This window comes from Ursus arctos, unplaced genomic scaffold, assembly GCF_023065955.2.
Source record: "Ursus arctos isolate Adak ecotype North America unplaced genomic scaffold, UrsArc2.0 scaffold_12, whole genome shotgun sequence".
In the NCBI taxonomy this organism is placed as follows: Eukaryota; Metazoa; Chordata; class Mammalia; order Carnivora; family Ursidae; genus Ursus; species Ursus arctos.
In genome coordinates this window covers 55350640-55371432 of record NW_026622786.1, presented here as the reverse complement: position 1 = coordinate 55371432, position 20793 = coordinate 55350640, and the positions used below count along the sequence as shown (strand labels likewise).

Genomic DNA, 20793 nt, shown 5'->3' with positions numbered 1-20793 from the left:
CACAAACTGAATTCTTAGTCTAGCTGGAAGAACTTGAAGGACAGAAGAAGAATTTTTCTTCCCTATACTACATTAAATCTCTTTTATTTATATATTTGTTTGTTTTCTTTCCTGAACAAAATTCTACCAAAAACAGATATAGATAGATAGATTATTTTTTTAATTTACTTGGTCCATTTATTTTTTTCACTTTTTAAAATTTTTTTTAAATTTTTAAAATTTAAATTCAATTAATTAACATATACTATATTATTCATAGGTAGAGCTTAGTGATTGTCTCTTTTAATGATTTAAAGATTGAGATTTCATCTTTGCAGCCCCCACCCCTTTCTTTTCCCCTTGATATTTATTTGTTCAAGAAACGAGGCCCTTTGTCCTGTATGGTTCCCATCACTCTGACCGCATCCCTACCGTGTCACCTAGCCTGCTCCTCCAGCTCATGGATTCGCCCTCAACCACCACTCACATTAAAGTTTTTTTTTTCTGCCACTTGATTGCCCTATTTAATTTTATTGTTTTCCATTTGAGTGATTTTATTAATAATGGTGGAGAGGCAGAAGGAATTTTTAAAATAGACTACATACTGTGAAAAATTGACATGACTGGAGCCATTTAAAAACATGTCAAGAGAGGCCACAGTAGAGAAACAGCTCACCCCGCCTTGGTGTAACGGCCCAAACCTGTGGACTGGGCAGTAGAGTCGTTGTTTCAAGCAGTTGTTTGAGAAGTTAGCAGAACGGACATCCGATCACCAGTCTGATGGTTGTGGACTCCCTGAAGATAGAATCAGTAGTCAATCAATGTAGAACCCCAAGTAGCTTAGCTGTTAAAACACCCAGAGAAAACCTTTTTTTTTTCTTTTCTTCAAACTCAGGTCATTGCCCTCTCCCCTCTCCCTTGCTTTTACCCCACAAGCAGAATGCTATTTGCACATTTACCTAAATCTGTGCTCCCCAAATTACAATTCTTTGATCCCAAATAAATCTTCCTTTTCCTCTGATCATAGGTCTTTCAGGTTAACAGCGCCCTTCATGTGTTCCGCACACATTGATTGGGCACTACCAGGTATGGAGGCTTCACTGCTTATTAGCCATGTAACCTTGACCAAGGCAACCTCCATCTGAACCCTGCATGCAAGTCATGCCTGGGGAGCCCATCCACTGAGAACCCCTGAATCTGCATCTCAGGACAGCTCCCCCAGAGCTGCTTGGCCCATCCCTCTTATTTCTGGAGATAGCCGGCATTTAGTGGTACACTGAGAACCACCAGAGTCTGATTTGGCAAGTCTGCTCACTCACTCATTCCCTTGTTCCCCACAGGGCCCCAGTACATACTAGTCATAAGTCTGGGTATAGAAGATAAATCAGTGAACAAGAAAGGTCAAGATTCTCGCCCCACTAGGGTTATATTCTATATTCCAGTGGGGAAGTGGAAGAGAGACATTCCCCAAAAAACACAAAGTTGAGTATGTTCAGGTTCTAACCACTGGGAACCAAATAAAGAGGGTGATAAGATAATGTGTGCGACTCAGTTGGAAAGAGTTCCGGGAGGGCTCTTGGAGGAATTAGCATGTGACCCGAGACCTGAGCACCAAAAGGACTGGGTTGTGAAAGAACTGGAAATGTAACTCAGAAAGGAAACAGCTAGCGCAAAGGCCCTGAGGCAAGAATTTCAGTGTTTTCTGAGCAGGAAAAAGACTATTTCTGTGATGGGAGGTAGAACTAAGACAATGTTAAAGGGGGAGTCAGAATGGGATGAGGGGTTACAATTTTACTCTATTTGAAATGGGAAACCACGCAAAGGGATTCTGTGGAGAAGGACTGCAGAGGGGCCAGGGGGAGGCCAGGAGACCAGCAAGAAATGGTGGGCTCCGACTGCGTTGAAGCCATGGGGAAGGAGAAGGGTTTGGGCATGATTGCATGCGGGGATTGAAGAAAACCATGGAATTGAGAACGGCCCCTGGGGTTTACCGCCCGAGTAAACTAGGCAATTAACATTGCTTTTATTGAGATGTAAGACAGGAGTCAGGGCTGGTGGCGGTGACGTGCGGAAGGGGGTTGCATGAGTGGAGGTAGGTGGGTTGGGGGTGGGCTGGGAGTTTGCGTCAGGTGGAGCGGTGGGGTGGGGTGGGGCACGTTTAGCCCGAGGCTCAGAGGAATTAGAGCTGGGGGCTGGGGCTCCGGCGGCAGCCAGCAACCGGAAGTCAGCCAGTGCCTCAGGATTGGAGGAGATTTCCGGGGGAGGGGCGAGGGAGGGTAGCTTGCGAGGGGATTGGACTAGAATCTTTCGAACTCCTCCAGGCGAAGGGAGGAGCCAGCAAAACTTGCTGAATCCATCTTTCCTCCTTCTTAGGCGTGTGTGTACGTCCTCAGGCTGCATCCCTTCTCCAGGTAAGACTGGCCCAAGTGCGAGGGGAATGGGCGCTGCTGGGGCCCTTCTCGCTTTGCTACCTGCTTTGTTCCTCAGGGCCTGGTGAGAGAGACATCTTCCTGAGCGTCCCCTCCTCGAAAAGTAGGAACATTAAAGTAGCAGTGCCAGGGGCGCCTTGCCTGGCTGGCGCAGTCGGTAGAGCGTGAGACTCTTGATGTGAGGTGGTGAGTTCGAGCCCCCCATCGGGTGTAGAGATTATTAAAACAAGAAAAGAAAATAGCGCCAGGAGGAGAGAATGAAGTCAAGGAAAGGAAGCAGTATTTAAGCTACTGGCTTTTAAAGAAGGGTTGGGGAGGTGAAAATTTCCATGGTGTCTTTGGGGAGTCATGGAGTGAGAGAGCGCTTTGGAGCCAGGCGGGCCTGGGGGTTCAGTCTGTCTTCATTTCCTAGATGCGAGGCCTTGAACTTCATCTCCAACCCATCTTCGCAGTATTTCCCATAAACTAGAAGGGAATCGGTTTGAAGGTAGTGACTTTCTGCATCTTCCTCATTGTTAGAAATGACTGAATTCTTTTTCAAAAGACAAAAAGAATATATGTTTGCTGCCAAAATGTCAGCAAATAGACCCCAACTAGCACAAAGAAGAAACCACCCTCTTTCCCTGTCCCTCTGCTTACCTCCGCAGTTGGGGCCCTATATCTTTACTTTCCATGCAGCATACCCCCTCACCTCCACTCCCAGGCTCTCCATTAATAACTTTGCATCTTCGCATACTTACTCCTATGATCCTATAAATGTAAGCAAACATACAGCTAGGGAAGAGCCTTTTTTCCCTATGTACAAAGTGGGGTACTTCTCTACATATTAAACCTTAAACTTTATTATTTATTTGAGAGCGAGCGAGCGAGAGAGCACAAGCCAGGGGAGAGGCAGAGGGAGGGAGAAGCGGACTCCCCGCTCAGCAGGGAGCCCGATGCCGGGCTCGATCCGGGATCCCGGCATCGTGACCTTTCCCGAAGTCGGGCGCTTAACTGAGCCACCCAGGTGCCTGTAAACCTTAAACTTTAAATTCTGCATCATGGACTTTGCTTGAACTCTAGGCACGGAGACAAATGTGCGAAGACCACGTCCTGTTCTGCCGAGAACTTCTTCCAGGTGAACGGCCTTCACTGGGTAAGCCCCTGAGACTTGGTGATTGAGTGGCTGGGGAGCGGGAGAAGTGGAACCGCAGGGTGCCGGTGTGCGAAGTTCAGAATGAATTGGGCAGTTGACCTTTGGACCCCTGAGCCGTGAGTCTTGGAGCAGATGGTATAGGCCAGGAATCCTTTGCCTGGGGCTGTGGTTGTCGGCTGTTAGCGGAATCTCCGATTTTGTCACCACTAGAAATCACAGGTATTTCACAATACAGTTGTTAAAGGTACAGTGAAACAATTTTACCCTTGTTAAGTCAAATTAAAAAGTAGTTTAGACCTGCCACTCGGTTTTGTTATTTAAATAAGAAGATCACATACTCTGTATCTCAGTGTATTATACTGATCACTGTCAAATGCTAAATTCCTGTCACAGATGAATGAAAATAAATTTGGGGTCTCTTTCCCACCGAAGATCCCAGACATCTTGAAATCTATCAGCTCTGGCTTCAGAATCCCTAATCAGGGAGGAAAACGGGATTTGCAAACACTGAGGCTGGGGCCAAGTTGGCGAGTTTCGGGTCAGGGTTGGATGGCTATCAAAAGGGGTTAAGCGTAGGAAAATTGGGGAGGCTTTTAATCAGTGCAGCCATGAGTTTGGGTTTCTGTTTTAAGAAACTTCAGGTATTCCACAGGAGGGCACTCTGAAGACTGGAGGCTGTTAGGGCGAATCTTGAGCAATTCACACACCCTAGGCCATGGGTAGGGGGAGGATGAATAAATTTTCTCTTAATCTCCCGGATGGACCAGCATGTTTTGGTTTGCATTTCCTTAGCTTGACTGCTTTTTCATATGTTTATTAACTGCTTGCATTTCCTTTGTGTTGGTGAATTTTCAAAATGGGCAGCCAGTTACTTCTGTCTGTGCGTGTGTTCCCTGTGGCCATCTGGAGTTTGGTTTGCTGTTTCTTTACCATGTACCATGTCCAGGTTTTTCTGGGTACATGGGAGAATAAGGAAAAGACTCACTTGAACTTTTTCTAAATGGTATTATGCTTTCCCCAGTTTAATTACCCAGAAGGTTCTGATAATTCCCAGTGCCCCTTTCAGGGTGGAGAAGGCAGATATTTTCCCCAACCCTAGCTGTAAGCCGCTTTTTAAAACACTAGAATCTGCTCTGGTTTGCATTTTCCGGATTCATAAAATTGAGCATATTTTCATGTTTGTTCATTCTCATTTCTGTTGGTTTCATTCTCATTTCTGTTGGTTTTGTGCGCGTTTACAAAAATGAGATTATACTACATGCGTATTCTGCAGCTTATTTCTTTAATGTACCAAGGACACTCTAAAGCCGTGTGTTTTGTCTCTACATATGCTCGGTAATGGCTGCTTAGAGTTGCACAGTGTGGTAGACCTTCATCGGCTCAATCCTCTTACTAAGCGACTTTGCTTTCTGAGCTTCTGTCACAAAAACACAATGCTAAACCTTTTGTCTCTGTATTCTTTGTACAGAGTGGTTTTTTTCCTGGTGTAGATTCTCAAGGGCAGAGTTATTATGTAATATATCTGATTTTAGTAGGTGTTCAGTTTCCTGGAGAGTTGTAACCACTCCCACTCCAGATAGGCAAAAATTAAACTTTTTTTTTTTAATATAAATATCCTCAACTTCCAGGGTTGTGCAACTTCTCGTATTTTGGTATTGCTTTGCATGTCCTATTTTTTTATTTTAGCTTATTATAAAAGCTTTTAATATAAGGAACATTAATGATTTTTTTGTGGTGGTTTAGGATGTTCCCTCTTCTGTGGGTTACTTACATGTTTTATTAACTTTTTTTTGCTTCTGTTTTAGCTTTCTTGCAGTTCAGAAGTATTTAATGAAAATTGTTGTGTAGTTCAATGGAAACTTCTGGATATGGAACCGTTAAATGTTGTATTGATTTTTCTTTATAATACTGATCTGATGAGGGGTTTGTGTTTGTTTTTACTTTGTGGATCAATATTTGATTATTTGAAAGGTTTGTTGGGTTTTTGTAACTTTATTTTTTAAAGTAATCTCTACACCCACCATGGGGCTCGAACTCAAAACTGGGAGATAAAGCGTCCCTCGCTCCACCGACTAAGCCTTCCTGACGCCCCTGATTATTTAAAAGTTTTGCTGGGATACTGTTTATTTCTTTTAGCTTTTTAATTACCATACATTTGCAAACCGCCTTTTTAAAATTCTTGTATTAGATCATTTCTCATGTTTAATTTTGCACTTTGTAATTTTTTTCTCTTTAAAGGAAAATTCTTACTTGGCTTTTGATTTTATTTTTTACACTTTTAAATTTCTACTGTTATCTCAGCCTTTTGTCTTAACTTCTTGGTTTTTACTTAGCCACGTTGTTGGGGGCACGGATACTTAGTTTTGATTATCATACCTGAAAAATGCTTTGCTTTATTTCATACTTTTGACCTGAATGGTGCTTTATCTGATCTGTATTACCTTCGTGCTTCAATTTTGTGTGCATTTGTACGGTGTTGCCCTTATTTTCAGTTTTCTTTGGCATTTGCTCTAATAGTATCTTGTAGGACATACTGAGCAGTCTGTATTTCAGGTGGGAGAGTTCAGTGCTTTTCTTTTTTCTTTTCTTTTCTTTCTTTCTTTCTTTTTTTTTTTTTTTAAGATTTTATTTATTTATTTGATAGGGAGGCAGCGAGAGAGGGAACACAAGCAGGGGGAGTGGGAGAGGGAGAAGCAGGCTTCCCCCAAGCAGGAAGCCCAATGCCTAATGCGGAGCTTGATCCCAGAATGCTGGGATCATGACCTGAGCCTAAGGCAGGCGCCCCTCAGTGGTTTCCTTAACAATTTTTTTAGTTAGGAGATGGGGGCGGGGGGGGGGGGGGGCGCCTGGCTGCATCAGTGAGTGCAGTGTGACTCTTGATCTCGAGGTCGTTGAGTTCAAGCACCATGTAAGGTGTAGAGATTACTTAAATAAAATCTTAAAAAAAATGTTAGGAATACTTGCAAACATATGATGGAATGAATCCTACCCATCACCCAGATTCAAGAATAGGTATCTTCCCCATTTGCCTCATTATTCTTTTTTTTTTTTTTTTAAGATTTTATTTGTTTGACAGAGAGAGACACAGCCAGCGAGAGAGGGAACACAAGCAGGGGGAGTGGGAGAGGAAGAAGCAGGCTCCCAGCAGAGCAGGGAACCCGATGTGGGGCTCGATCCCAGGACCCTGGGATCCCGCTCTGAGCCGAAGGCAAATGCTTAGCGACTGAACCACCCAGGCGCCCCAGGATGTTCATTCCTTCATCAACAAACATTTATTTAGTACCTATCACTGTCCATCATTCTGCTAAGAATAATACAAAAACAAGACAGGCACACCACCCCTACCCTCATGGACTTTATAATCCATTTCGGTTTCTGGTCTTTTTAGATATTGACAGTTTGGGGACAAAGGGGTAAATTTGGTTTAATTCAACGAACCTATATTGACCTTTTATTCTGAATAAAGCAATATAAAGACAACTTATTGATTCAACAAACATTAATAAAAGGACATGTGTGGGGCGCCTGGGTGGCGCAGTCGTTAAGTGTCTGTCTTCAGCTCAGGGCGTGATCCCAGGATTCTGGGATCGAGCCCCACATCAGGCTTCTCCGTTAGGAGCCTGCTTCTTCCTCTCCCACTCCCCCTGCTTCTGTTCCCTCTCTCGCTGGCTGTCTCTCTCTGTCAAATAAATAAATAAAAATCTTTAAAAAAAAAAAAGGACATGTGTGATAAACTGTGTATACGTTTTGGGAGATACATAGTTGATTTAGATCTGGTAGCTGCCTCAAGGGGCCCCCAGAGTGGGCGGGATGATAAGATTTGTTTAAAGATATAACTAAAGCCAATGCTAGAAAATGATAGCATTGAAAAAGAGAAGTTCAGATAAAGAACTTTAACAGGAAGGTTGAGGAGATGACTAACTCTGGGAGAGGGGCAAGAGCTATTCTCTGCCTCAGTTTCCCAATTCATTCATTTATTTAATTAACAAATATGACTTGAATTCTTGCCACATTCCAGACATTGTTCGGGGCTAGAATGAAAATCAGACTAGAAAGGAGATACCTGCCAATTCACCAGGATAAACACTGTAATCCAGGTAGGGAGAAGATGCGGTGGGGGAACAGCGGAGGGAACTTCCAAGTCAGCTTGTGGTGAGAGACAGCAAAGGAAGGTTTTAGCTCTAGGTGAGCTGTCCCCGGGTGTGAAAGAAAAGTGAACATCTCAGGAGATAGAAGAGGGAGGACCAGTGTTCCAGGCAGAGTCATTACAAAGACTCTCAAGCGGGAGATGCAGAGGGAGTTCAGGGTGCGTGTGTGAGGCAGGGGAGGAGGCCAAGGGAGCCGCTGCTAGTGTTCCCCATGAAATGGGAAGGGAGGTTAACACCTGAGGGGTGGAGGTAGAATGGTCTAGGGAGACTGAAATGGCAGGTTATGCTCTGGAAAGTTGCTTCGAGAATGTAGGAAGATACTATTAAAGAACAAGCCAAAGACAGCTCTGAAAGAGAAACCATAAAAATGGCATAAATTCTACATAGTAATGCAAAATACTCAAACAGCTTAGTACTCTGGGCCTAAAAGTGGAGGGAACACCTCACTAGACAGACACACCATGTGCATGTGCAAGGGAACAGGGCTGTTAGGAAGACCTAAAACGATCGACCACAGGGTCTAGCTTGATGGGCTGAAAGAAAATGGTCAAGTCATTGAAGTATGAATGGTAGATGGCTTCCATCTCAGTTGTCAACTCTAATTGAAGGAATCCTGCGCGGAGAAGGATTTCAAAGTTACCTCTGTGCTCAGTAGGAAAGAGGGCATGATCGGTCAGGAATGTTCCCCATGGGCCCAGAAAGATCAGCCACCCCCATGCCAGGTGTTCGCCATCTTGGGACTGGAGGCCAGATGAGGCTGGGAGAGAAAAGGAGTCGGAGAGCTGGGAGGAGGGGACGTCAGAGAAGGAGATGGGACCTGGGGTTGCCAAGGTGTAATTCTCCCTGGAGCCTTCAGGGCCTAGACCTTGGCCATGGGAAGGTTTGGCTGAATAGAGGATAAGGCACAGTCTAGTGTTCAAAGACCTGATCACTGCTGCTTTTGTCTCACTGGAAAAGAGAAATGTCTTCAGGAAAAAAAAAATAATAATAATAAAATAAAGACACTGTGTCTTAAGAGAAGGAGATGGGTGACTGAAAGAGCACTTGGCCCTTACAGTGGAAACGGAGGAAAGCATGGGAAAGCCTCGCTTCTGTACTGTCATCAGCCTCACTTTGAACAAGCCAAAGAAAGTAGGGGCATGCCACAGCTGTGGGCCTCCTCCACACTCAGGGCTCACGCTGACCATCTGAACTCTGCAGGGGAAATCAGCCACTGACCACCTCCTGCAGCAGGGCGAGCAGGGAGTGAGCCTCTCCTCCAATGACCTGATGCCGTGATTTTTTTTTTTTTTAATCATGGTGAGAACACTGAACACGAGATCTACGCTCTTAACAAATGTTTAAGTGTAAAATACAGTATTATTGACTATGGGTATGATGTCATACAGCAGATCTCTAGAACTTTCCCACTTCATTTTTTTTTTAAAGTTTACATTTTTTTTTTAAAGATTTTATTTATTTATTTGACAGAGATAGAGACAGCCAGCAAGAGAGGGAACACAAGCAAAGGGAGTGGGAGAGGAAGAAGCAGGCTTCCAGTGGAGGAGCCTGATGTGGGGCTCCATCCCAGAACGCCAGGATCACGCCCTGAGCCGAAGGCAGGCGCTTAACGACTGAGCCACCCAGGCGCCCCCAGAACTTTCCCACTTCATTAACTGAAATTTAATGCCCTCTTTTTTGTAAGACTCTTCTAGTAAGCCCCTTTTTCTCTTGCCTCCCCTAACCGCTGGCAAAGGCACTCTTTTTTTTTTTTAATATTTTATTTATTTACTTATTTGAGAGAGAGAGAGAGAGAGCAAGCATGAGAGGGAAGAGGGTCACAGGGAGAAGCAGACTCCCCACTGAGCTGGAAGCCTGATGCGCGACTGGATCCCAGGACTCCAGGATCATGACCTGAGCCAAAGGCAGACACTTAACCACTGAGCCACCCAGGTGCCCCTGCCTTGTTATTCCTTTTCCCTTTTTTGCTGAAGTATTTTATTTTATTTTTTTTTAAAGATTTTATTTGTCAGTGCACAAGCAGGGGGAGGGGCAGGCAGAGGGAGAAGCAGGCTCCCCACTGAGCAAGGAGCCTGATCTGGGGCTTGATCCCAGAACCCTGGGACCACGACACAAGCCGAAGGCAGACGCTTAACTAACTGAGCCACCCAGGTGTTCCTGCTGAAATATTTTAAAGTAAATTCTGGACATGTCATTTTATCTTTAAAGTTTCAGTATTGTAACTGTACTCAACATGGTAAACGTATTGTAAGGTAGATAATTGTCAGATCACTATATGTATGCCTGAACTACCATAATACTATATGTCAGCTATGCTTCAGTTTTTTAAAAACTTAAGTGTTTAAAAAAAAATTCAAACAAGTTTATTAATTCATGCACTGGGCTGCATCTTGTCTAGCGAATAGAGGGGAACACCAAAGGTCTGCGGAAAGGGAAAGGTTTTTAAAGGCAGGACAAGGAAGTCCTAAACAGAAAAAGGATTAGTTCAGGTGAGGTTCCCTTCATCTGGGGACAAAAGGGTTTTAATAGGTGGATTATCTCATCTTTTGGGGGAAGGAGAGGGCCCACAGGACAGATTATTGGTGCTGACCAGAAAATTCCCGATTGACCTCTTCAAGGTTACCGTCCTGTGTTGAAACTGCAGTTAGGTATCAGTCTTGGTTTACTGATGTGGGCCCTTAACCTAAGTGATGCCATTTTGGGCCTTCTGAACCATATCTATCTCTTAAAAAGTAAGGACATTTCTTAAATAACCACAGTATTATCACAGCTAATAAAGTTCGTATTTCTGAGTATCATTTAATATTTATTTGGTCCACATTCAGAATTTCCTGCTCATCTGTGCTGATTGTTCAATTGGGATCCAGATACGGGGCACATGTTCCCTTGGTCTCCTAAATTGCAATAGATCCCTGGTCTGCCGTGTCGCTGAAGTATTGAAGCTCCGTGGAAAGTCTTACCCAGTGGACTCCACTCCTTGCTTTCTCTTAGTCGCCTTGATTAAGTTTCAGGTACAACTCCTGGTGTTGGATTTTCTAGTTTATTTCATTAGGAGGGATGAAATGTGTGTAACTAATATCAGTCACTTTTTGTATTAGTAAGTTTATGTTTTCTCTTTTGACCTTATCTTGGACTTAATCAAGAGTTTTTAGTATAAACCTTTCCTTTGACCTCCTGTTGCTTATAATTTGAGTTTTATCATGAATGGATGCTAGGGTCAAGATTTTTTGCAACTATTAATGTTTTCTTTTTTGAGTAGTTAATGTAGTGATGTACTTTTTTTTTTCAAGACAACAAAGAAATGGTTTTTTTTAAGATCTTATTTATTTATTTGAGGTGGAGCATGAGCAGGAGAAGGGGCAGAGGGAGGGAGAAGCAGACTCCCCACTGAGGACCCTGGCGTCATGACCTGAGCCAAAAGCAGACTCTTAACTGACTGAGCCACCCAGGTGCCCCTTGACTGAGTTATTTTAGAATTTAAATAGCTGTTTCCTTTACTAATTTAAATGCTGTACTTAGAAATCTTTTAAATTTATGCTATCATTTTTCTTATTTTGGTTTTTCTGTAATGAGACATTATTGAACTATGTGATTGTAAGTAAGTATCCTTTTTGTGCTGACATGAATGACCTGTGAGCTGCTCCTGTGATTCTTATATCTTTTTAGTGGTCCTTGAAGTTCTGTTTTTTTAGGCTTCGTCATTGGCAGACAAGATGTTCCATGCTAAGTTTTTTTTTTAATTATAAACTTAATTTTTGGAGCAGTTTTAGTTTCACAGCATATTGAGTGCAAAAGTACAGAGAAGTCCCATATGCTCCCTGCCCCACACATGCACAGCTTCCCTCATAACATCCCACGCCCAAGTGCTACGTTTGTTACAACCAGTGCATTTACATTGATGTGTTATTCTCACCCACAGTCCACAGTTTGCATTAGGGTTTGCTCCTGGTAAGTGAATTTTCTTGAGTTTCTGTGTGTTTTGACAACTGTGTGACCTCCATCTAGCACTAGTTTTACTGTCCTAAATTCCTCTGTGCGCTGCCTGTTCATCTCCCTCCTCTTAATCCCTGAGAATAGCTGATCTTTTTTTCTGTCTCTATAGTTTTGGCTCTTCCAGACTGTCATGTAATTGGAATCATACAGTATGTAGTCTTTTCAGGTTGGCTTCTTTGACTTCGTCATACGCATTTTAGATTCCTCCTTGTCCTCTTACTGCTTAGTAACTCATTTCTATTTAGCACTGAAGAATAATGCATTATTTGGAGGTACCACAGTTTATCCACCTACTGAAAAATATCTTGGTTGCTTGTAAGTTTTGGCAATTCTGAATAAAGCTGCTATAAATCTCCCGGTATGCAGGTTTTAGTACGGATATGTTTTCCACTCCTTTGGAGATATACCAAGGAGCACAATTGCAGGATCATATGGTAAGAGTATGTTTAGTTTTGTAAGAAACTGGCAAATTGTCTTCCGAAATAGCTGTAATAGTATTTATTTGCATAAGCAGTGAATGCAGCATTAACTCCACATTCTTACCAGCATCTGATGTCAGTGTTTTGGACCTTGGCCATTCTAATAGGCGTGTGGTGGTATCTCATTATTTTAATTTGCATTTACCTGCTGACACGTTGTGAAGCATCTTTTCATATGCTGAATTGCTGTTTGCAGATCTTCCCTGGTGAGGTGTCTCTGGGTCTTTTGCCCATTTTTTAATCAGGTGGTTCATTTTCTTTATACTGCGTTGTAAGAATTCTTTGTGTATTTTGAATAACAATCCTTTATCAGATGTTTCTTTTGGAAATATTTTCTCCCAGTATATGGTTTATCATCTCATCTTCTTTAGTCTCATGCTAATTTGATTTTTTTTCTTTCTGGAATGTTCATTAGTTGTGGAATTAACTGCCTTTGGGCATATGATTCACAAATGTGTATCTGCAGAGCGGAAGCTAGGTTGGGTTCTAGACCCACTTATCTGGTTCTCTAATTTTCACAAGCACCTCAAACTTGATAGGTCAAACAAAATTTGTACTCTTCCTTTAAACCTGGTTTTTTCTTGGCCTTTCATGTTCTGGTACATAGCAAGCATTTGTCTAGTAGGGAGGCTAGATACTATAAAGCCGTCCCCTTTGCTCCTTCCCTCTGTAGGTTATCTTACCAGACGCTTACTACAGCCTTGTGGGTAGTTTTTCCTTGGCGTGGAGTGTGCCTGCTTCCATTCTTGCTATGTGGCTGCTGCTTATTTCTCAGGTTCAGTGTGAGCTACTTCTGTGGGGAAGCCTTCCTGGGATCCCTGTACATCAGATGACACCTGGTGTAGACACCCCTGACCCCCGACCTTTTGTAAGTTGGCACAGTTGCCGTTTGATACTTGTTTCTCCCTAGATGTTCTCTCCCTTGAAGGGGAGGTTCCATGTCAGGGTTTTTTTAAGAGAGTATCGGTGGGGAGGGGCAGAGGGAGGGAGAGAGAGAATCTTATGCAGGCTCTATACCCAGCACTAGCCGGATGCAGGACTTCCATCTCTGATCTCAGGACCTTGAGATCATGACCTGAGCTGCAATCAAGAGTCGGACCCTTCAGTGACTAAGCGTCCTGGGTGCCCATCCCTGTCAGTTTTTACTCAACCTCTTTCTCCTTTACTATCCAGGACAGTAACTAGCATATAGTCTGTGCTCACGAAATGGGAGCGCGTGCCTGGGAACTTACATGGCTCATGTCTGCATTCAGAAGTCTTACCAGGATTATATAGAGAGGTATATGCACCTTTTATTAACCTTGCACCAGATCAGATGATTTTTTTCAGTCAGGTGACTTAATTTCAGGGGGGTTTCTATTACTATGATCCATGTTTTGTTTCCATTAGAGGCTTGGGAAGTTTTCTGGTTCTATTCCTCAAAGCTACTGTGCATACTCCTGTTTCCCCTTTCTCTTCTGTTCATCTGCTTCGATAGGAGCTAGCATTTTGTTTATTTACCCTAATCTTCTTCCATTAAGTCGCTGAATTCTGTTAAAGGGGATGTGATTTTTCTTTTCATACCTGCAAGTTCAAGCAGTTAGGGTCTTTACAGCATTGCTGTATCAGTAAACGCAACTGGTTAAAACTTGAATACCTACTAGGCTTTGCAGAGGACAAGATTCAGGATCAGGCATCCCAGCTGTTGTCCAAAGCGTGTGTGTTGTGCATACCCACTTCTCATCCCCATTAAGTAAAGGATGAGGAATGGGTGGTGGTATCTCCGTCTCCACCATGCAGGGTCAGGACAGTAGGGTGGAATGATGAAAAACAAAAATGAACAACCTAAGTGAGTCCCATCAAGGAAAGATAAAGGGGCCTTTGTGAGGTGGGAGTGGGCATGGGTTTTAGTTGCTCTGTTCCCTCTCAGGGTATGCCTTAATGTTTGTATTCTGGAAAATAATAGTCTGAGTTGACTTGAGAGCTGGGTAGTTTTTGCTTTTTGTCTTTTAAGGTTTTTTTTATTTATTTGAGTGGGAGAGAGGCTGCATGATTGGGGGAGAGTTGTAGAGGGGTTCAGGGAGAGACAGTCTCAAGCAAACTCCTTGCTGAGAGCAGAGCTTCAGGCCCCCTCAGGTGAAATCAAGAGTCAGAAGCTCAACTGACTGAGCCACCTAGGCACCCTGAGAGCTGGTTTTAAGAAATAAAGTCTTAATGTTAACTCTTTGCAATCAAAAAAGGGGCTTCTCTTTCCATTTTGTTTAAGATTCCATCCAAGTCACCTTAAACTTGAAAAATTTGGTATGGTACACTCTTTTTAATAATGTTTATTTTCTTGTAATCTGTTTAATTCTCACAGAGAACATAGGCAGCAAAGTTAATAGTATAGGAAACTGGCCAATTTCCATCGTTCTTTCTGATCTATTTGGTTGATTTATGGCATTCAAAGCTTTACTTGAATGGGGTTTTAATAATGTATGAATTTTGAATTCTGATTTCTTTTTTGGTACGCATATACCCATCTTGTTACCCTTTATATTAAATTGTTGTGGAGTACTCATGCTGTAGTTTACTTAATAACCACATTTATATTCTTGATTACTGTGCTTCTCAAAAGAATTCTTCAGTAAATGAGTTTTGTTTTGTTTTTTAATTTCAGATGATATATATATTTTAAAGATTTTTGAGTTTGGGGGAGTCTAGCAGACCTGCAAGAGCAAAAATTACTCTTCTGGAAAATAAAACAACGTATCCACAATGTCCATTGTAGAGTCAGAAATTGGTAGACTTGCAAAGAAACAGGAAAATAGCACCCATAGGGAAAGAATTCAGTTGATAGAAACTGACCAGGAGATGCCTCAGGTATTAGATTTAAAATGCAAAGACATGTCAGCAGTTATGCTGATGAAGTTTAAAGGCTTGATGGAAAATCTGGACTTAATGGTTGAAGAGATAAGGGAGTCCCTTAAAAAGGACCTAAAGGAAATTCTAGGAGTAGAAAGTAAAATACCTGAAGTGAAAAATATAAACAACTCCAGTATCAAAAAGGAGTGGCCACAAATAAAAGGTTTAGCCACACAAAAAACAGGGTTGGTAGAGAAAATAGAAGGAGCAAACTCTGAAATAGATGAAGATACTGAAAATTTGACTTTTAAAAGAAAGGAAGTGAGTGAGTTGAGTAGCAAATTAGACAAAGCTGAGGAGTACAGTATGGACCAAGGTAAGGAATTATCCTGTGATGAGTCACAAAATGACAAAGTTGTGGAAAGTGTGGAAGAAGCCGTAAGCAATATAGACAATACTTGGGGAGAGCGAAGCCTCCATACAGAAGTAACACAGGAGAATCGTGGGGAGGATGAACTGGTCAAGGAAGAGAGAGAGGAAAAAATCATTCAGAATTTAAAGAATAAAGAGAAAATTCTAAAAACCTCCAGAGAAGATGAAGGAGCAGTACTTACATTGGTGGCAGACTTTTCGTCAGCAACACTGGACATTAGTAAGCAATGGAGTAACATCTTCAACGTTCTGAGGGAGAATGATTTTGAGCCTAAAGTTCTATGCCAAGTTAAATTAACATTTAAGTGTGATGATGAAGTAAGGACTTTTTCAGATCTGCAAAGTCTCAGCAATTTTATTAGCCAAAAACCGTTAATGAACGAATTACTGAAAGATGTACTCCCACAAAAGGAAAAAATAAAGAAAGGAAGAAGGTACGGGATTCAAGAAAAAGTGGTAAGTAGACAGATCTGTGGAGCTTATGTACAGAGAATAAGTAATAGTTGGTAAAGTTATTCCAAAGGTTAAGCCAATTTTTAGGAAATAATTTATTAAAAGTAAAAGCATGACATTAAAAGTAATGACTTAAAGGCTTGTTTTCTTTTAATGGCTGGTGTTGGAAGCTTGGAAGAGGTTAGATTTGAGTTGTTTGAGAAGAGATTGTACATATTCATTACAGACATTAAAAGAAAAATGTATATGTTATGTATTTAAGGGTAAACACTAAGATAGTAGCTTTTATTTTTTATTTATTTTTATTTTTTAAAGATTTTATTTATTTATTTGACACAGAGAGAGACAGGCAGCGAGAGAGGGAACACATGCAGGGGGAGTGGGAGAGGAAGAAGCAGGCTCCCAGCAGAGGAGCCTGATGCGGGGCTCGATCCCAGAATGCTGGGATCACGCCCTGAGCCAAAGGCAGGCGCTTAAGGTCTGAGCCACCGAGGCGCCCCTAAGATAGTAGCTTTTAAATCAGTAAAAGGGAAAAATAGAAATAAACAATTGAGTAAGTTCAATTAAAAGCCCTCATGCAATAGGATTATGAAAAAAAATTACCAAATACTTTCAACTTTGAATTCATAAAGTAGTCTTGCTAAGCCGTCTTCATTAGCCATCAGGAAAATGCAGATAAACCTATTTTACTAAAGCCTATTTGAGTGTTCATTAATGCTAATATATAGCTGTTACATATTCCATGTATGGATTTTTGTTTTTATATCATATTAAATTAGGTTTTTGTCTCTTAAATCGTATTAGATTATGTTCCCATGTTGATTTCACTGAAAACAGTTAGGTTATTTTCTGCATGTTTTTTGTGATCCCGATCTTGAGAGGTCATTCCTGTGATATAGAGATTCTCTATTTCTCACCTTGGATGTGTGTATATTTCATATTTTTGTCTGTGGTGTAAGATAGTAGTCTAGCTTCATTCTTTCGCATGTGACTGTCCAGTTATCCCAGCACCATTTATTAAAGAGACTATCCCCATTCTGTATTCTTCGCTCCTTTTTCCATAAATTAGTTGACCATATATTCTGTATTCTGTTTACATTGATCTATGTGTCTGTTTTTGTAACTTTATACAGTACTGTACTGTTTTGATTGCTATAGCTTTGTAATATGGTTTAAAATCAGGGTGTGATGCCTCCTGCCTTATTCTGTTTCAAGATTGTGTTGGGTATTAGGGGTCTTTTGTGATTCCATACAAATTTTATGATTGTTCTATGCCTGTGAAAAATGCCATTGGGATTTTAGTAGAGATTGCACTGAATCTGCAGATTGCCTTGGGTTGTATAGACATTTTAACAATATTAATTATGCCAATACATAAGTAGAACATCTCTATTTATTTGTATCCTCAGAGGTCTGTATCATAAGTCAGTATTTTTGATGGGTTCTCAAATTTCCTGCCCTCCCAACATTTTGAAGTGTAACATATTTGCAAAATGACAGTCTAGAATTAGGAGATATACTTGGATCAATAAATTCTTTATTTGAGAATCAGCGTTTAATCTCAGAAATTAACTTCTTGGTGATGTACACAGATGAGGCACCCAACCTGTCCTGATGGTCTGGGGAGGTGAAGGACAAGTAGTGACCAGCCACCCCTAAATAGGGAAGAGTCCATAATAGAGGGAGCATTAAGTGAAAAGCTCAGAGGCAAGTACAGGGTTTCAAGGAATATTATGAACCAACATATATATTACAGGTACTGTCTCCAGCTCAATACCTAGGTTGTCTTAATTAACCCTCGCAATGATCTGAAGTAGTGTTGTCATCAGATGCTATTCTAGAGGGCAAGTTGATGCACCAGTAGCAAATGTGACAGCTGGGTTTGAACAGACATTCTTTTTTTTAAATAGGCTCCATGCCCAAAGTGAGGATTGAACCCAGGACCCTGAGATTTAGAGTTGCATGCTCTACCAACTGAGCCAGCCAGGTGTCCCTGAACAAAGTAGTCTTAAATTGAGCCTGAACTCCTAACCAAAAAACATGCTTTCTTTTGAGTAATGTGGCTGTAGCTTGAACTGCAAGTGAGATCTTTAAGAAATACTAGATTTATTTTTGTTTTCTTTGGGGGAGAAGTAAATGTCAGTTTTGGGGGCTTTTTTTGGTAGTGTCCCTGAAGTTAGAGAAGTTGCTTTACTGTAGGGTCCTTGCATGTAATCGGACATTCACTAACACGAGTTGTTCTTGAGGGTCAGTGTTGGGAATATTGAAGGAAGACACTAAACATGACCTCACGGAAATTTGTTGCAGGTGCTACACACATAGTAGGTGTGATGGGGTGATCGCAGGGGAAACATGACTTGTTTGGGAACCTAGGCATTCGAGAACAAGTCATACTTAAAGAATTTTCTAGATATTTGGTAATTGTTAAAATATGTAGTCCAATTAGAGAGTGAGAGGATTAATTCCTTTAAAAGACACAAGAAACAAAGTTTTTTTTCCCCCTTTCAGGAGAAAGCTCTACTAGATTTGAAGCATGGAGTTGAGGGGGAAGCCAGTGATGGCTTGAGCTTTCTATTTGTTAAAGAAGTAAAGTTTGCTGAGCCAGAGGTGAAGAACTTAGAGACTCAGGAAGAGGAGTCTTCAGAGCTGGAAGACGAGGGAGAAGAGACTTCAGAGCTGGATGAGGAAGAGACTTCAGGGCTGGATGAGGAAGAAGAAGAGACTTCAGGGCTGGATGAGGAAGAAGAGACTTCAGGGCTGGAGGACGAGGGAGAAGAAGAGGCTTCATTGTTACGTGAGGAACAGGGTTCAACCTTTCAGCATCATTCTGTGGTAAATACAAAATGTGGAGTTGAAGAAAAAAACAGTAATGGCCTGGAGATTGTTTTAATTAAAGAGGTAGAAGATTCTGAGCCAGAGGAAGAAGAAGGTTCAGAGTGGGAAATGGAAGTAGTCTTATCGTGGGAGGAAGGAGAGGACTCTGAAGTAGAAAATGTAAAGACTGCCTCCCAGGTTGAGAAAAAAGAGGCCTCAGATGGACTTAAAGAAATTGCCTATGATTATTTGGCTCGGGACGTTGAGAAGAAAAAACTGGTGAAACACCGGATGTTACAGAAAACCCAGAATAAAGAGGAAACAGCTATGCCCAGAAACCAAGGAGCTGGGACAGTCTGTCCAACCTTGCCTTTGGCCTCTCCCTTAAAATCACTAGAGATAAGTTCTGATAAGCTGAAAAGGCATTTAAGTACAAATTTGAGTACTCCATCAGGAATCACCAAATTTTTAAGGAAAACTGAGAAAGAGCGACACAAAACTCTGCTAACAGATGAGCAAACTTCTAAAGAAACAGACTTAATACAAGAAACAGAAGAAAGCTTCAGAAGAAATGTAATTAACAACTTCAGAGACCTACAGGAGGAGGTTGCAAATATTAAAAATTACTTTCCAGAGGTCTTGGAAATAAAAAACTCAGTAGATGTTCTGAATAGCAGAATAGACAGACTTGAAGAGAGAATGGACAATCTAGAAGACCGTATTGAAGAATTCTCTAAGGATACAATGCAAATGGCCAAACAGATAATAAATAAAGAAAGGTCAAGAGACATAGAGGATAGATCCAGAAGTTGCAACATCCGTTTGATAGGAATTCCAGAAAAAGATAATAAAGAGAATGGAGCAGAGGAAATAATTAAGGAAATAATTGAAGCAAACTTTCCAGAGCTAAAGGATTCAAGTCTTGAGGTTGTCAGTGCTTACCGAATACCTAGTAAGATTGATGAGAAGAGACTCACTCCTAGACACATCTTGGTGAAATTTGGGAATTCCAGTGATAAAGAAAAAATCCTTAAGGCTTCCAGAAAAAGAGAAATAACCTATAGAGGAACAAGAATCAGATTGACCGCAGACTTATCATTAGATACTCTAGATGCTAGAAGTCAGTGGAGCAGTGTCATAAAAGTGCTGCAGGCAAAAGGCTTTACACCTAGAATCCTATACCCAGCCAAACTGGCATTTGATTTTGAAGGTAAAACAAAGACATTTTTTGATATTGAAGAATTCACAAAGTTTGTTTCTTGCATACCCTCTTTGAAAGAATTACTAGAGGATGTACTTTAGCAATCTAGGATGACTGTAAACACGTACATGCAATATATATTACCCTCCTCCCACAGCAAAAGTCAAAAAGGAAAACGAAATTAAAACACCACATTTCTACCCAGGAGGATGGACCGTGAACAGTGTACTTGGCGAGTAGGGGAAAGGAAAGTTACAGATACTACTTAGATGTTGGTGAAATTAAAGGGTGTATTAAAATTAATGTTAATCATTGTAGCTTGCGCAGGAGTAGGCTTTCTAAACTACTGGGGAGAGGGAGGGAATCTGTCAATGTGACCGTAGGTAGGGAGAGGTGGGGTGAAAGTAATAGAAAAACACAGGAAAAAAGATGGCAGGTTAAGTTAAATAGGGAAAAAATGTGAAAGTTGAACTTTAATCACAAGAAGGTGTTCAGTTTTATATCATTTATCATGATGTAAATCTTGAATTTTTATATTAAACCTTTTTCCTTCAAATATGCTTCATTTGTTTTTTTTTCTACTTTACATTTCTAATGTATTTTGTCATTACATAGTTAATCACATTTACATTTTATTGCATAAACCCATCCAATGGAGAGATCGAATCTCTTTCCTAATATTGGACTTTAATGTATTCTCAGTTGTTAGTCTAGAATAAAATAAATTGGTTTGCAGTGTATAGATAAGAAATGAAGAGAATGGGGGCGCCTGGGTGGCGCAGTCGTTAAGCGTCTGCCTTTGGCTCAGGGTGTTCGGGGATCGAGCCCCACATCAGACTCCTCTGCTGGGAGCCTGCTTCTTCCTCTCCCACTCACCCTGCTTGTGTTCTCTCTCTCACTGGGTGTC

At 41.4% G+C, this 20793-nt stretch overlaps 1 protein-coding gene across 1 annotated transcript; it reads left to right on the top strand.

The window, feature by feature from the left end:
* Nucleotides 1-2325: 2325 nt before the first annotated feature.
* On the top strand, nt 2326-20243 carry L1TD1 (LINE1 type transposase domain containing 1). The gene is made up of 4 exons (XM_026497949.4): nt 2326-2390; nt 3471-3543; nt 14802-15874; nt 18380-20243. Exons 3-4 carry the CDS (start codon nt 14900-14902, stop codon nt 19985-19987), a joined length of 2583 nt encoding a protein of 860 aa, XP_026353734.4. The 5' UTR covers nt 2326-2390; nt 3471-3543; nt 14802-14899; the 3' UTR covers nt 19988-20243.
* Nucleotides 20244-20793: the final 550 nt, after the last annotated feature.